The 16,878-nt window shown below is 42.0% G+C and overlaps 1 protein-coding gene across 1 annotated transcript in view; it reads left to right on the top strand.

Annotated features, from left to right (window-relative positions):
- Positions 1-16,878, top strand: part of COL5A2 (collagen type V alpha 2 chain) — a 325,125-nt gene that overhangs the window by 253,927 nt on the left and 54,320 nt on the right. The window contains exons 30-32 of the mRNA XM_069225929.1: positions 1,668-1,721; positions 14,511-14,564; positions 15,491-15,535. Of these exons, the coding sequence (XP_069082030.1) occupies positions 1,668-1,721; positions 14,511-14,564; positions 15,491-15,535 (153 nt within the window). The remainder of the gene's footprint in view (positions 1-1,667; positions 1,722-14,510; positions 14,565-15,490; positions 15,536-16,878) is intronic.

A 16,878-nucleotide genomic window follows, 5' to 3' on the forward strand; every position in this document is an offset into this window, starting at 1 on the left:
GTTAAATAATCTGCTCTATACTACTGTGATAACTTGAGTGACAATACCCTTTCCTCTGTGAAGGCATGGTGTGCAGCTATATTTGAGATTGGTCATTCATCAAGCTTAAAACTGTTTGTACACCATTGTATCTGTACTCCACAGATCTTCACTACAAAGACTTAAAATCCTGTTTTTATGACTTACTTTTTCACTGTAAATCTGCATGGTTCTATGTATAGCACTCTGCGTTCTACATCAAGAACCCAGGTAAATATATAAATAAATAAATAGATATGTTTGTATACAGATCACAGTCATGCCCATAGATTATTTGACCTATCACAAATGGACATGTCCGCCTATTTGTAGTTTCACAGTCTAACCAAGAACACATTACTGAGATTTTCAAAGGCATGAGAAACATCACTCCAATGCATTCCTCATTTCACATCTTGAAAGTCTCTTTTTTGCACTGATAGGAAAACATCCATCAAAGCAGCCCCACACAAGTAACTTCATTTCATGTTTGTATATTTCATCGTAGTTTCACAGTGTAAGTCAAAGTAATCGTATCCGGTAAATTAGAGTTTGGTGGAGTGGGAGAATCACTGTATGTTGGTGGGTCTCCTCTTGCACAAAACCTGTAGACAATCGCACCACATTTAGAAGTAGGTTCACCACCTGATTTCAGATGACAGGGCCTAGGCGGGTTCTGCCATTAGAAACCATTAGCTGGCAACCCATTCACCACAGGGCTGTCAGATGATAAACACTGAAATGCCCTGTCTAGGACAGGGCCTCCAAAGTTCATCTTCAAACCTGAGACTGCGTGACATTGCAGCCCACTCTGCAATGATTTGTGCTCAAAGTGCTCCTGCTATGTCACCTGGAGCAGTTTTGATGGAAATGCCCACCATATTAGTAGCAACGTCAGTCATGGTGAGCGCACTACCATGGGCCTGAGGGAGATTGAGCCAAAACCTAAATAATACCCTACCTCCGAATCTAATAGATGTTTTAGTCATCTGACCACTCTGTCCAACAGTCAATACCCATTTGAAATGCAGCAATGAGGGAGTCCTAAATGTAACTGCATATGTTGTAGTTGAGCTAAAAAAAGTTATTGCTTTCAAAGTAGTATGTTAACTTGATTTTCCATTAGGCATACACAGAAATAATCAGTTTCCTCTCTTTGTGTGCCCATCAAAGACTAAGATGGAAGACTAAGATACATTGCATAGTATTGAGTCATATCGTTGAATAGATGAAATAGTCTAGTCTTAAGCATTGCAGAACTGTACATTGCTGGCAATAACAAGTTAAAAGGGAAATGCCTAAGAATATTAGATGTGCACACTTCATGCCAAACATAATCCAACAATTTGACAATGTGTAGTCTGCTTTACCTCAGTGCTTGTATAATCATAGCAAGTCTAGAAAACTACATCATTTTGGGAAAAAGTACCTTTCACACAGCTGTGGTAATAGCTTTTTAAAATATAAACCACTTCCACACTTTTTATTGACAAATGGATATAAAAGGAAGTCACAAGATTTTTATTTACCTGTAAAAGAGGATAAAACAAAGCAATTGTGTACTTGTACCTATTGAGCCTATGCAAGCATTGCATGTGTTCACACTCTTGTTTATTCTTGATGTCTGTGTCTTTCATTTATCACTCTAGGGTACAGCAGGTGAAAGAGGAGAGCAAGGGCCCCCAGGTCCAACAGGATTTCAGGTACGTGCAGATCGTTTGTTTCCCTTTCTTTAAGAAAAAGTACTTGTTCTTTTTCTACAAGATTGATTATGAATATACAACACAACCATTGTGCGTTGGCAACATTTTTGTGGTGTGCCCCATTATGGTGACATTTCACATTATATAGCAGGGACGTGTATGTAGCAGGAACATAAAATACATGATGTGATTAATAAGTGAAATAGTATACAAAATAAGTGGTCTCTAAGGTTGAATTGTTAAACTTAGAGAGTAGATTCCTGGGCTTTCCAAGTCCTTCCTCAATTCCAAGGAATGTGGGAAGGTTTCTGTAACTGCTTTCATGTGGAAGAGGCAGAGTTTGAGAGGAGCCTAGAGGCTACATGTAGTATATGATGAATGAAAGTAAGCAGATAAAAATGACAAGAACCTCAAGGAGGTGAAGGTCTCTTGATTGCTGAAAATAGGGATACAGGGGGGTCTGATAGTATGCCCGCGGGGGCCTTTTGATTGAAGTGTCTCCTAAATGGGTCTCTGAGAGAGTCTGTAATTTGAAAGCAGCCAGAGGGTGTGGTTTTTGGGGAAACAGTTTATGAAAAAGAATGTCTATGAGAGGGTAATTCTGAGAAACAGAGTGGGAAATCAAGTCTATACAAATGTGAATCTCTATCAAGGGTTTTAAGAAAAACTTGGTCTATGAGTGATGCAGTTGCTAAGAATGAATGCACCAGTAAGTGAGGGTACCTAGCAAAGTTTATATGGGACTGAGTCAGACTGGAAAACAGATGGTCTATGAAGAGATGGCTTAAATTAATTTGGTGACCACAGACCGCATGTTTGAGGGGGCTGTTCAAAAGAGGGGAGGTCAAGGAGAGAAAATGACCTTACATCAGGATTTTTGAATGCCATGGAATTAATGAATTATAGATGAATAGCTGCCCATGACATAATATTCCTCTCTATCCAGTTTGGAATCTAAAGGATGAATGATGTTCCTATAGCAGGATAAGTTCATGGCGAGAGCCAGCCAGGATAAATCCACTCATAGTTAAGCAATCACTGTATGTTATAAGTTAAAATGTAATATTCATGTGTGTTAGGAAGGGACATCTTCAGTGTAGCTCTGGAGAGCCTGTTTCCTTGCCCTATGTTTATCTCCTACCCCATGTCCAAGTAGAATCTTGGTGGGTTGGGGTAGCTCTTGTCTCTAATTACCTAAGACTTTCTCTGGTGGGATAACCCCCCACCCTCTTTCTGTTGGGTGGTGGTCAGTCCCACCCCTAAGGTGAGATGCCTGATGTGGACACAACATTTAGAAATCTGCCTTCTTAATGTTGGGAGAATTAGGAACTACGGGACAGGGTTATGCCTACTTCCCACAGGACGTGGTCATTTAGGGGGTGTAGTGACCCCAGACGTATGTAGCACATTGGCTACTACCCTTCCCTCCCCCAAACACCCCTAAATGTAGTATTTCAGGGAGCCCCCAGCACCAGGAAATCGAATTCCAGCCGACCGAAGAAGAAGGACACAAAGAGCCACAAAAGCATAGACTGATGAAGATGCACCTGACGTGGATCCCGCCCTGCTGGCCTGTCTGCTGTTCCTGCTTATGTGCATCAACGTTGTCTCACCCTGCAAGCTGTTGCACGTACAAAAGACTTAAAGGACTGCCTAACTTCAGCATAGACCCAGGAACTCCCGTGGAGTAGCAGAGCTGCTTCCCTGCATCTTGCTGGCAACCCAAGAGACCTGAGAGGACTCCAGACCACAAAATCCAGACACTGGAAAACACCACTGCATCCGCGCTGCCTAGCCTGAGCTGAAGGGGGCCAACTGTGCCAACATGGTCCCCCGGCCCTCCAGAGAAAAAGCTCACTTTGCACTTGCCCACTGTAGACTCAACAACAAGGGCGCCAGCTTCTGTTCACAGGCCGCCTCAGCTGCTAGTGATCCAGATTGAAAAAACCCAATCCCTCAAGACACCTTTGCACCTGCTGACCCTGGCCCATGAAGAAGACCTAAGGTGTCCACAAGTCCCCAAGAATCTCAAGATGTGAACACATTTGTTGGTTCACTTCGACTGGACTCCCAGTCTAAACATGCAGCCTCTTTTCAACCGGACCAATCCCCTTTGACTAACATTTGGTACCCAACGATGTACTGCACCTCTGCACCTAGCCACCCCAGTGCTGCCCAGTGTGACCTATTGCTGTGAGCCTTGGACCTTGCCACCATACTCACCTTAAGTCCAGGAGATTGGTCTCATAAGTTGCTATACTATAACTGTATATTTGTTTTTCCTCCATAGGATAACATTGCCACATCTGAAAAATTCACTGTGTTGACTTTTGAAACCTGAAAGTATTTTTCTTGCAAAATGTAATTACCTGATTGTATTGATTCTGGTGCCTTAATGTATATAAAGATACTTGTCATTTTTGCAAATCGGTGTGGAACCCCTTATTCGGTTGTGTGATTCACTTTTTACCTATATACCTATTGTAAATGTCTAACACTCCTCTTTGATAAACCTAACCTGCTCATTAACACTGCCATCTAAAAAACATTTTGGTATTGCTAGAGCAAGGCCCTGTTCTCTGATAAGGAAACCCCCTTGTCTCTTTGCACAGTATAGATCATTTTGGTACACCATATAAAGAGCTGGCTTCCTACCCTGCTATTAAAACTGTTGACTGTGACCAGTGGGCTCTGAGATACAGGTCCTACCTCTTTTGATTCATATGAGAGTATCAGGGTGGACCAGCACCACCACTGGACCAGTGGTAACTGTGGCAAGACACCAGACACCCAAATACAGACCCCTGACACCACCAGAGCTGTTTTCTTGCCAAGGAAGGATGAGCATTTCCGTTGCTTTGGGTGGTAAGACAGTGGGTGGAACAGGGACATTTGACTTCCAATCAGCTGCTGAACCCTAACACTACAATACAAGTATTGGTACCATTGCTGAAGAATTGTGGTGAAACCACATGCAACATAGGCCCTCATTATGATATTGGCAGTAAAAACCGCCTACCGCCAAGTTGACGGCTGCCAAAAGACCGCTGTATCATGACCACAGCCGGATGGCCGCCAGAAGGATGGCGGAAATCAGGCTGTGGCCATGCCGGCGGATGGCGGAAAGGTGACACTGCTGCCAGCAGCAGTGCCACACCAGTAGACCTCTATCAGTGACAGGGAAAGGATTCCCTGTCACTGATATTGCCTACCGCCATGGTTTTAGTGGTGGTAAGGAAGCCACTAAAACCATGGTGGTAAGCGGGATCATTATCACGCAGGTGGTACAGTGATGGCTGCTGGGCTGGAGACCGATATCTCCAGCCCAGCGGCCGTTACCGCCATGGTGGTCGGTGTAGTGCATTGTCGGTTTCGTTTCAGCCAAACCGCCAATGTCATAATATGGTAGAAAGTACCGCCAGCCTGTTGGCAGTACTTTCCACCATATTACCGCAGACTGCTAGGGTCATGATGAGGGCCATAGTCCGTTAAATGCAATGTTAACTACATTTTTATGGTGATTATTGTCTAGGTGCTATATTACTGCTTTGGGTCAGAACTCTGAAGTATAGCACTGACTTGACATTGATCTTATTAGCTGGTATCATGGTGTGAACTGTATCCTGAATTCCTAACCCACCTCACCTCATTTAGTAAGCAGTGGGTTGCCTAGTCTTGCTGCTCTGAGACAGCCAAGTACTGGAGAAGGATGCTGGGTTATCCAACGTGGGGTCCGGTAGTACCGTGGCCCCAGGAAAACAGGTAAACCCTGGCTGCCTGCTGCCCCAGGAACCCAGCCATCACTATGTGCTTTTATGTAAGCAAGTCTTGAGTTTTTCAGTTAGATCTTAGTTTCTCCCTTTAATAAAATACTTTGACAACAGACACCATTATTCTTATTTTTGGGAAGCACATACTAAACCAAATTAAGCCAAAATGAAATATTACAAGGTCTTAAAACAGCGTAAAATGTTTTCAAACTTTTTTTGAAAATATGAGTTGATTTAAAGCAGTACAGCCCAATGGGGAGAGAATTAAAAAAAAACATGAGCATGGCAGTTACCACCTTGCAAGCATAATGTAAAGCTCAAAATCATTGATAAAATAAGGTCACTGTTGTGGAAATCTCTGTCTGGGATGCAGTTATCTTGAATATATTTTGGGGCAGACTATTGGAACACCAGTATGTTAAGTTACTCAAGAATAAAATCAACTTCTCTACAGGTATCCAGTGAAGTGATCCTTTTGAAGAATGTAGGAAGCTGGTTAGCTATGTAGTGTACCAATGTAGGGGTACACTATGCAGTTAGTCCATTCAACACTTAATGGCTTGAAGGGCTTAAATTAATAATCTTAAATGCTCTTTTTGTGGTAGTGTGAGCGAGAAGGTTAGGCTTATCAGACGATAGTGTCAAGCATTTGTTGAACACACAGAATCTATAAACGAGACACACACTCAAGGATTAACTCGAGACCAATTCAGAAAAATAACAGATTTTTATATTAATTTAGACACCATGACCTTTGAGATCAGGTAAGTACTTTATAAATTAGTGACTTTTGAAGCTACATTAAATACAGCTGTCAGATTTGAGGCATGAGCCTCAAATGCAATTATGTTATCCTATTGGGAAACATTCAATGCATAGGGTCATTTGCAAATGACTAACATGATTGTACTTCTGTACTTAAAGTGAGTAGGAGCCGAGGTCCAAGAATGCACCAATAGTTGGTTTTACCTGCCCTGGTGTGCCGAGGTGCTTCTGGAACCCTTAAACACGACACATTGAAGTCGATCGGAAAAGTACCTGTAGGATAAAAGGCTGCAAGTGGGTCCTGGAGGACCAGTCCGGCAGAACACAAAGGGTGGCTCGGCTCTTGAGGGTCTCATTTTCAATGGACTAGGGCTGGGGGCTCAGGTACATAGATGTTTTGTCCATTGGGTCGGCAAGTTTGAGGCTCTCATGGTTCTTAAGGTACTTGCAGAAGAGGGGAAAGAAACACAGCAAGACAACTTTGATTGTGGAGCTGACCTCTCTTAATGTCCTACATCATCCAGGTAAGTTTTGGCAATGGTGGTGTTTGAGCTGAACACAAGCAAGCCTTGATGCTTGCAGTTGGTGGTTATACCCTAGTTTTTGGTGTTGGGAGACTCAGAGTGGGCTCAGCATCTCAATGCCTGGATGGGTTGAGAGGGCTACACTACTGGACACTTTGAATGCTATTCCTTGTGAGTTGCTCCCTCAGTGGACCTGATGGTCAGCAAGGCTTGGAAACGGGCAATCGGGGTTGGTGCCTGCTGGCGCTGGGAAGTAGCTCTTCCACTCCAAGGGTGAGGTGCTGGCAGGTCTCTGAGGTGTTTGGAGGATGTAGAGTTGCAGGACGAGTCAGATCTTTGCAATTGTCAGGACAGAGCAGAGAGGCAGGGTTTGGAGCTAGAGTCCACAGTTATTCCACTGTTTCTGTGCTAGTCAGCTCTTCTTTGTCCTTATTCTTCATGTAGTCAGAGAAATATAAGTTCCTGATGTCCGGGGACCATCTAAATACTGAATTTAGGGTCATTATGGAAGTGTAGGGTAGTGGCCAATGGGCTATTTACTCCTGGATTGACTACACCCCCTATATGACCACTTCCTGTGGGATGTGACCATAATCCTGTGGTGGAACACATCAGGAAGCTCATCTTAAGAGTGTGGCTGGCCTATAAGTGCAACACACCTACTGCATTGCTAATTTCTCATCTATCCTCATGGCAAATGGGCATCAGGGCAAGGGGTGGCATTCTCCAGGTCTGCAGGAAGCCAGGTTTGCACATCAAAGGACGGCAGAGGCTTTGAAGCCTCCAGCCCAGATACGCTGATTTAATCAGCATCCTGCTGGAGGAGGTGATAACACCTTCCTCCGGAGCAGGCATGGTTTCTGGCCTCTGAGAGTGCGGGCTCCTGTCGGTCAGAACTTGTCTGTAGTGGCACGCTGGTCAATACCAGTCAGCCAGCACAATAGAAGACTTGTTGTTTTCAGGGGGCACCTCTGAGGTGCCCTCTGGGTGCATGTCATAATAAATCCAATAATGGCATCAATATGGGTCTATTAAGTTGAGGTTTATTAGGAAGAGGTTTTGATATAAAAAAAAACATAGGTTTTCATTGAAGCCATTATGTAGCTGCGGAACCAGTGTCCTGTGCATACCTTAAGATGGCTTTCCTGTTCACTTGTAGTATCTTGTGATCGACTAGACATCACAGGGGCATATTATCTCATGCAGATATGCCCTCACATAAAATGTAATACACCCTGCTGTAGGCGTGACTTACATATATTATATGGAGTGACTTTGCCATTGCACCGGAATAAGTGTGCCGTGTCATGTTTTCACACATGGTTTGCTCCATGTCACGCAGCCTGCAATGGCAGTTTTTATGCAAATTGAAGGGAGTCACTTAGGATGGCATAGCACATGCTGCAGCCCTTAAGGATCCTCTTTAGTATCCATGCCTTTGGTACCAGGGGTACCATTTACAATGGGCTTACAATGGTCTATACAATTAGACCATTTTACCTTGTTTTTAGAGAAAGAGCACTGGCACTGGGCCTGGTTGGCAGGGACCCAGTGCACATAATTTGAAAAACATCAGTACCAATAGCAACATTTGTGGGTGACCATGAAAAAAAGGAGCACTTTCCTACGAAAAGGAAATGTGGTATTTTTTTAGATGCCCCTGAAACATTTTACTGTAGCATTGTGCACTTTTTGCAGCTTATGGATCTTATACAAAAGTATACATGCGTGGATGTATTACTGTAGTCTAGTGATAAATGAATTGTGGTGCCTACAGTCATAAATCTCTGCCCCAGTGATCAATAAAGAAGGATGATGAAAGCAGCCACTAACTACTGAACATATCTTGGAGTTAAGTGGCAGGTGGGAGTCAAAATAAAAGCTGAAATTCTTATAAGGTTTCTAAAGCCCATGACCAAAAAGAGTGCACAAGAGCAATGGAGCTAAGACTGAAGTTTGTTTTAGCCTCAAAGATAACTAGACCAACTGTTTTTGCCCATCCACTGTTCAATTTCTTCAAATGCCATTTGTAGGCCTTCTACAATAGTATTATGTTTGGAAAAGTTAGTATAGCTTTGGGTGTCATCAGCACAGAATTGAAAGTAGACAGGTTTTGTTACAGAGATGTCCAAAAAATTGCTAAGAATATAACAAAAAGAATAGGTGAGCGTAGGGGTCCTTAAAGGATATATCAGTAACTGCTGTTTCTCAGACCATTTAGTGGTTCAAGGCAACCCTTTGGGGTCCGTGTTCTAATACAGACCTGAACAGTTCAGAACATGTTGGACAATTAATGCCACAGTGAATAACCTAACCAAAAGGGTAGAATAAACCACTGTCTTCAAAGCTGCTTCATAGAAGGCCTATAAAACCAACAAATAACTTGTCCCTCACCAAGGCACCTTCAGTCCTGTGAGACGATCTGAAGATCAACTTTTTCATCCAAGTAGATGCCCAATTGGAAGAGCACAGTATCACCACCATTTGTGCCAGAACAAGTAGTATTGAATGGGGACAAAATTGAATTAAGAAAAGCATTCTGCATTAGCCTTTTTACATAGGGACACTTCTTGACATTTGTTTTAACATTACTGGGGCATGTTCCTTTCTGAAAGAGATATTTCAGAAAAGTATTGATTGGGGAGGAAAGTAAAGGTGTAAAGTATTTCAATAACCATGCAAATTAAGGGTACAAAGGCAGATCTGCAGGCTTGGGAGTTGTCCTAATTTCTTCAAAGAACTTGGAAATGAAGAGTTCCTACCAGACAAATGTGTGATACAGTGATATGGGGGAACACATAAGAGGCAAATTAAAGGACGCTGAATGTTTGTTAGTCACTGCCATCTCCAAGCAAATATTTTACATTGTATCAATATAGAGAGTGTTATAATTTCCACAGAGACGTTTGGTTGGAAAAATCACTGGATGACTATACGTAGGGGTTAAAGCAAAAGAGAGGAGATTTTAATTCTGTTTTGTTTTTTTGCTTTCTAAGTCACATCCTACCAGACAGCACAGCTGTCTGGTGTGCTAAAGACATTTTGGGGGTATTCAGAAAGTTGACCTACAAATGCATTCTGCCTGTTACTTGCCATTGACTTTGTGGTTTGAAACTCACATTGTCTGACTTTCTATTTGCCAAGTTTATTTTGTCCAGCTTGAGTTTGTCCCTCACTTTTCCCAAATCTTGTTTTCTGTATTATTCCATGAACTCTCTTTTTGTAAACAGGCCTTTAAATACTGTTCTCCTCTTATCACTTTTGCTGGACATTCAAAGGCAGAGGTCAAATGTCAAACTCCGTTTTCCGAATGTGCTTGGTATTTAATTTGTTTTCATTGACTTCAAAGTGCGAGCAATTATAGAAAAGAGGCATGCAAATTAGTAGCCCCTTGTAGCTCGCTCCTGGCTCTCTTATGCTAGCTTAAAAGGGTGTAACATAACCCTTAAATACCACAACATGTCAAATGCAGGTGATAACATTTTATTTGAGCTAGATGGGTAAGTGAGATACTACTTTTAACAAAGAGATACTTTTGTTACTTCCAGTTACTGAATTGTAATCGTTCTAATATAGCACATTGAGCTATGAAGGACATGTGACTCTTGCACCTTGTAACCCTCACTGTTTTTTGCAACAACCATCTGTATCTTGATTTACATACTTACATGATTTATTGTCAATATATAATATGTATGTTATGCAAAGCGCTTTGACTCCCTGCACTGGGATGAGCAGCACTACAAAAGAAATGAAATAGTGGCATTTACATTGTTGTTTGCACAAATAATGGAACAGACCAACACATCTGACATTCTTACAGTGCATGCACTTCTCTTATGAACAGGGACTGAACTAAGTCAAAAGCATGCATTTCTTAAGCACATGTGAAGTGATAACAAGCTGATAGCCTTTATTCCCTCCCCTTTTCACTTGCATCTAAGTGTGAGCCTCTAGACCACCACACCCAGCCAGGATCAGACTCTAATAAAAAGAGGCCTGGAGGACCCTTAACTTTGGCCCAGCCGGAGGTGAAAATAAATACATTTAGAAAAAACCTCCATGCATGTCGCTGCTTAGAATCAATGCAGACAACAGTGCAGGTGCTGCTAGTCGTATCCTGGTAAATGAAAATTACACAACAACAAGTTCATTATGGGCAAATAAGCTTAGTCGTTCTTCTCAAACAACAATACATCATTGCAGTTCTAAGCTCCTCAAACTATCTCTTTCTTCCCTATTCTTTGAACACATGCCTCCAGGAACTTACTTTATTTTCAAACAGCAAGTGTAGTGACACCACCACAATAAGAACTCATGGAAACATTTAACTATCTAACCCAGACTAAAAGAGCACACTTACTTTACCTTCACTAGGGGATACCACACACTGCCTACACCGAAATATACATTTTGACCCTACCTCTGTGTTAAAATACAAAGTATGCTCTTGTTTACTAGAACTGTATCTTAAAACACTTCTCTCTTTATTGGTCATTCTGAAATACACCTTCCAGACTGGACATTACATTACAAACATCACGCCTTAAAATAAATTAGACTGCAAATAGTAGACAGATTTGGAATGTTTTTTAAAACATTCAGCCATACTGCACAGCAGCCACACAGCTGTACAACATGGCTTAAACAATTATAAATCCAAACAGTAGAGAGCCACATTGTACAGCTGTGTGGCTGCTGTGCTGCATGGTTAAAATCAAACAAATATTTCAACCTAAAAGCATTAACTGCATCATAGCACTTTCTAAAAAGGTTTTCACCATGCTGCACTGCAGCTTCACTGCTGTGCAACATAGCTAAAGATAACATTAACAAACCAAATAGATCTCACATTGACCAGACCTATTGGCTTTGCGAATGCTTGTGGTCGAGCAATATTAATTTGCTTCGCAAGGTCTTTTTGACATTTTGCAGGAGATTTAAATAGTGGAACGAATATTTCAGCTTCATTTGCTATGCCCATTTTGTCTCAGCTCATCAGTTAGTATGGTTAATTTTTTTCAAAACTGTGAAACACCACAGAACAGTTTGAAACTGCTCCCTAGATGGATGTGTAGAGATCCCAATGAGACAGAATATCTTCACAGGAAACAAAGGCTGCAAGCCTCATTCTGGATGAGAGTTTGGACTTAGCCATCAGAAAGCAACATTATTGACCTTTTAAAGCAGGTTTAAGTGATGTTAGGTGCCCAGTCATGAGAAAAGTTGTTATTAATTCAAAGAAACTAATGGAATAACACTGACAGCAGAGACGTTTTGATAGTTATTAGGGGAAACCTTGTGAAATGTCCTTGAAGGTATGACCTTTCAAATAGATGGGATCTGAAATACAATAAAGGTTTCCTAGGGCCTTGAGTAACATATGTATGAATTCTATGTTTTTCCTTTGAGGTCAGTAACAAATTATCCAGGTAATTTTGGATACTGATGATTGGGCATTGCTGTTTAAAAGATTTTCACTTTCGGGAAGAGATTGTAGTAACTAACACGATGCAATGGGCAGAGAATACTTAGGCCCTCATTACGACCCTGGCGGACAGTGCAATGAAGGTGGTAGGACTGCAAACAGGCCGGCGGTCATTACCTCCCCATTATGACATTGGCGGGTTGGCATATGCCAAACCGCCAATGTACTGCACCGTCCTCCACGTCGGTAATGACCGCCAAGCTGGAGACAACGGTCTCCAGCCCGGCGGCCGCCACTCATCCGACGCAGTATTATGACCCCGCATACCACCATGGATTTTGTGGGGTTTTGAACCACCACGAAATCCATGGCAGTAGGCATTATCAGTGCCAGGGAATTTGTTCCCTGGCACTGATTGGGGTCTCCCCCTCCCCTGAGTCTACCCCAAACACCCACGAAACCCCTACCACCACCCAAAGGTAGTAGGACCCCCTCCCCACCCCTGCCCCTGACCCCCATAGACCCCCCACACATACCCCCCACCCCCACTTCATGCATGCTCACGCCACTGACACACATACATGCGCACATTCATGCACACATGCACACATACATACACAAAACACTTGCCCTACACACATTACACTTCCCGCATACATACACGCACTCACACACCCCATCTAAACACTCACATGCACACCCCCATGCACGCACACACCACACAACACTCCTCCACCCCCTCCCCTGATGGATGATCACCTTACCTGTTTCGGTGGTCCTCTGGGAGGGAACGGGATCCATGGGGGCTGCTCCCTCGCCAGCACCCCATCACGAGAACACCGCCATGCCATATGATGAGACGTAATTTAGTGGGCGGTGTTCTGATGATGTGGCGGTGGCGGTGGAGCAGCCTCCACTACACTGCTGACCGCCAGTATGGCTGCTGGTGGCTCTCCTTCCAAAAAAGGGCGGAGGGTCGCCAGCAGTCATAATATGGTTGGCAGAAGACCGCCAACACTGGCAGTCTTCGGCCCGGCGGAACCTCAGCATTCTTAGGAAAAGACCGTTGAGGTTGAAATGAGGCCTTAGAGATAATTGTGACCAATTGCCCCTGGCTTTTGCCTATTTTGGCAAATGATGTGGTAGCAAAATGGAATCAAGCTAGCTACAATGATATCAGAATCTGTGCTCAGCCAAGTTTCATCAAAACAGAGTGCCCAGTCATTCAAAGTGTACTAGGTTTGCAGGAGTTTGGTCTTGTTTTACAGCATTTTTGGATCAATATGATTTGTTTTTCCAACGTTTGTTCAAATAAGAGGAGTACTGTGTGATAGAAGATAGACAATGCCTAATTCATAAAATATCCTCAAGGAGCTAATATCTAATATGTAATTATTGTGTAAAGAGAGAACTCAAATTGCCCTCTATTTGTGTGATCCATAATGTGGAATATACCAGGGCAAAAGAAAAGAATAGGGTTGCAAGCAACAATCAGTAAAACCAGCAGCCAGCAAATAGCAGGCAATTGCAGGCAACTGCTTGAAGTCCTTTGCTCTGCCGCATGCCTGGTGAAGGTGTTTAAGTATATTAGTTCACACAATGCCCAGCGGTATTCTTCTGATGGCAGGCTATGATGTTTGTATGCCTAGCCATATGTCACATGTTGGGGTGCCTGTCTCAGTTTCCCAGGCTCAGCTCGAATGGGAAGTTGAAATGCTGATTGATGTGGTGACCCTGAAGCAAGAGGCAGGGTGGTAGAAAGACAGTGGGTGCCTTGAGAGATTTCACAGTCCATTTCAATGAGAATGCAGAAGTGAAAGACTGAATCCTGACTGACTTCTGCCAGACACTTATGAGGTAGGCACATGCCTAATGCCTGTTCATTGGCATCTACACATCTGAGAGTGACATCTAGGTCAGGGTGCTGGTTCCTGTTTGAAGCAGTGTCATGGGTGCAGGAGGGAGGGTGGCAGAAAAAATTCCATTTCAGTCATAATGCAGCAGTGAAATACAACAGTTCTGAGTCAACTTTTCCATTTCAACAGAAATGTATTCTTACAGATTTTGTTAAATGTAACCATATTGCCTTTGCAGTAGATGCTGTTACCATTTGGCTAATTAGTGCCAATACACATTGTTGTTGCTATGCACCATGTCTCAACTATCACTTTGTCCCACCTTAATAGTGATACACTAACCAGCAATGCCGCACATATTCATGTAACATAGTATGTATTATAGGAAAGCCTTTGTAAATTGCAACCTAGCCTTACTTCTTTCAATAAAATGTTTTTCTCTTCAGGGGTTGCCTGGACCTCCAGGACCTCCAGGAGAGGGTGGAAAGCCTGGTGACGAGGTAAGATGCAATGTTTTCTCACACTGCGAGGTATAGTGTGAATGAACATAGAATATGATATAGAAGGTAGTGTATTAGTACAGAAGAGCTCAAGAGGGAGATAAAATATGTTTACCTGATGCCCCCTCTTGCTATTTGAATATTCAAGTAGCAATTACATAATCATTGCTATTCCTTACTTGGAGTACCTTTCATGAGCAGAGTGCAATCACAGTACATGGATATTGCAACATATGGTACCGGGACAGCTAGTGAGTATAATGTCATTCCTATTATCTGGTGATTGACCATGGAATAAGCTGCTAGTTTTGAACCAGAACCTCTCCTACACTACACACGGACATTAGATAGCTACCTTGTTTTACATTTACCATCTTAAAGGACTTAAACATGTTAATTGACATCTCAGAGTCAAACTTCTTAAATATATTTGTTGAGTGTGTGAGCTAGAGACATATGAAATGAAATAACTAACTCCATTTGCCCCTTACTCTACAGCCCTGGCTACTAGTCAGGCCTTATTGGGACATTAATTGTTGAAAGTGAACAGCATATCTGCCACTTTGCAACAGCTCTACTGGATTTACAAGGGCACTGGTCTGCTTGTGGTTGTCCAAAGTGCCAATGACACTAGTAATGCTTTAGTTTTAACTTTGTCTATAAAAAACTCCGATATTAAAAGTCTTCTAAAGTCTTCTAAAGAGAACTGATAACCATTTTACTTACTCCTTTAAAATGACCCCCTTGAGAGCAGTGAATCATTGACTTTTACTGTGTGCCTATAAGAGATATGTTACCTTAAATTGGGATGTAAGAGAACAGTCTGCAAATGTGTCACACCATTGCTAGCATTCTGCTCACCACACCCTGCTTGCATGCTTTCGATTTTTAATGATTAATGCTATTTCTGTAATATTACCTCACAGGGCGTGCCTGGTGATTCTGGAGCTGCAGGCCCTCTAGGTCCACGAGTAAGTAAAGTTCTGTAATGTATAAACCACAGCAGCAGATAAAGGGGATGTTGTTTTTAGATGATGAAGTCTTATGCCATTAACAGTGATATAGAGACCAAGGATTACTCTCAAAAGTGAGCTCACATGGTTACCTACCAACCAATGTTCACCTACATATTTTGCAATCGTTTATTCTTGCAGGTTGTGATCTTTGCTACTGTCAAAAAAATGTTGAACATAGGGCAGATATATGTATTTGAAAAAGCCAGTGAAGTCCAGAATGCAGAAATGAATTGGCATTGTGCAACAGAGTTTCTTAAAAGAATATTTGTCTAATGAATGAATTACTAATACTGAGAATAGCAGTTGGAGTGTCTAGAATTATTATCATTCACATTTTAAAATACAAAAGTAACCCATCAACCAGCCAATCAACCAGTCAAGCAATCAATCCATCAATCAATTGACTGATCAACCAGGCAGTAAATTACTCAAAATATCACTCATTATGTTAATAAATCAAGTCAAATAATACATTTGTCTGTCAGTCGGGTTAATCAAACAATCAAGCTGTATGTAATTAAGCTGTATGCAATTTCTCCGTTCAGTAACTCATGTGCTGACCTGGATTAACAAATACTCTGTGGCAAGCATAGTTGTAGATGATGCTGCTTGCTGCTCATCAAAATGATTGCTGTTGAAAGTGTTCAGACATACTGCAGAATTAGGCCATTTGATAGACATTACAGATCCTGTGCCCTAAATGATTAGCCAAACGTATTAGGGCATTTTCCCACTTGAAATAAAAAAATAGTTGTCATACCAGCAGAAGTTAAATAAGCAAGTACTCATATAAGTGGATGATAGGTCACTAGCATTGATTTCACCGACTCCCCACAGTCTTTGTGCCAGAAGCTGATTTCAGCAAAAGCATTAAGGCAGTAGGGATCTCAATTAGCAAGCTTCTGGAAGAATACCAATGTTTCTCTGACTGTGTAAATACATCTCTCAGCTCCTTCAATAAAGGTGTTTGAAGTTTCACAGCACAGCAGATTCAGTTCAAATCTAACCTAATATGCCAATGTTAAAATTGTCATCCACCACTTCCTTAGACTCTACTTCTAAGTCATTGTTTATTATTGCCATCTGTACCAGTAGACGAGCCAACTCAGCACAATAAGAAGTAACAACAAACCTAGTCAGTACTATATTATACAAGGTCCTGGTCCTGGTGATGCTTAAACCTTCTGAGAAACACTCAAAAATGGTTTAATAATGATTCTAAACTGTTTTTTTAATTTTCTTTTTTAACCAGTACAATAAAATATTGTTAATAGTACTACACCGTTATGAAATATGTG

This window comes from Pleurodeles waltl, chromosome 3_1, assembly GCF_031143425.1.
Source record: "Pleurodeles waltl isolate 20211129_DDA chromosome 3_1, aPleWal1.hap1.20221129, whole genome shotgun sequence".
Lineage (NCBI taxonomy): Eukaryota > Metazoa > Chordata > Amphibia > Caudata > Salamandridae > Pleurodeles > Pleurodeles waltl.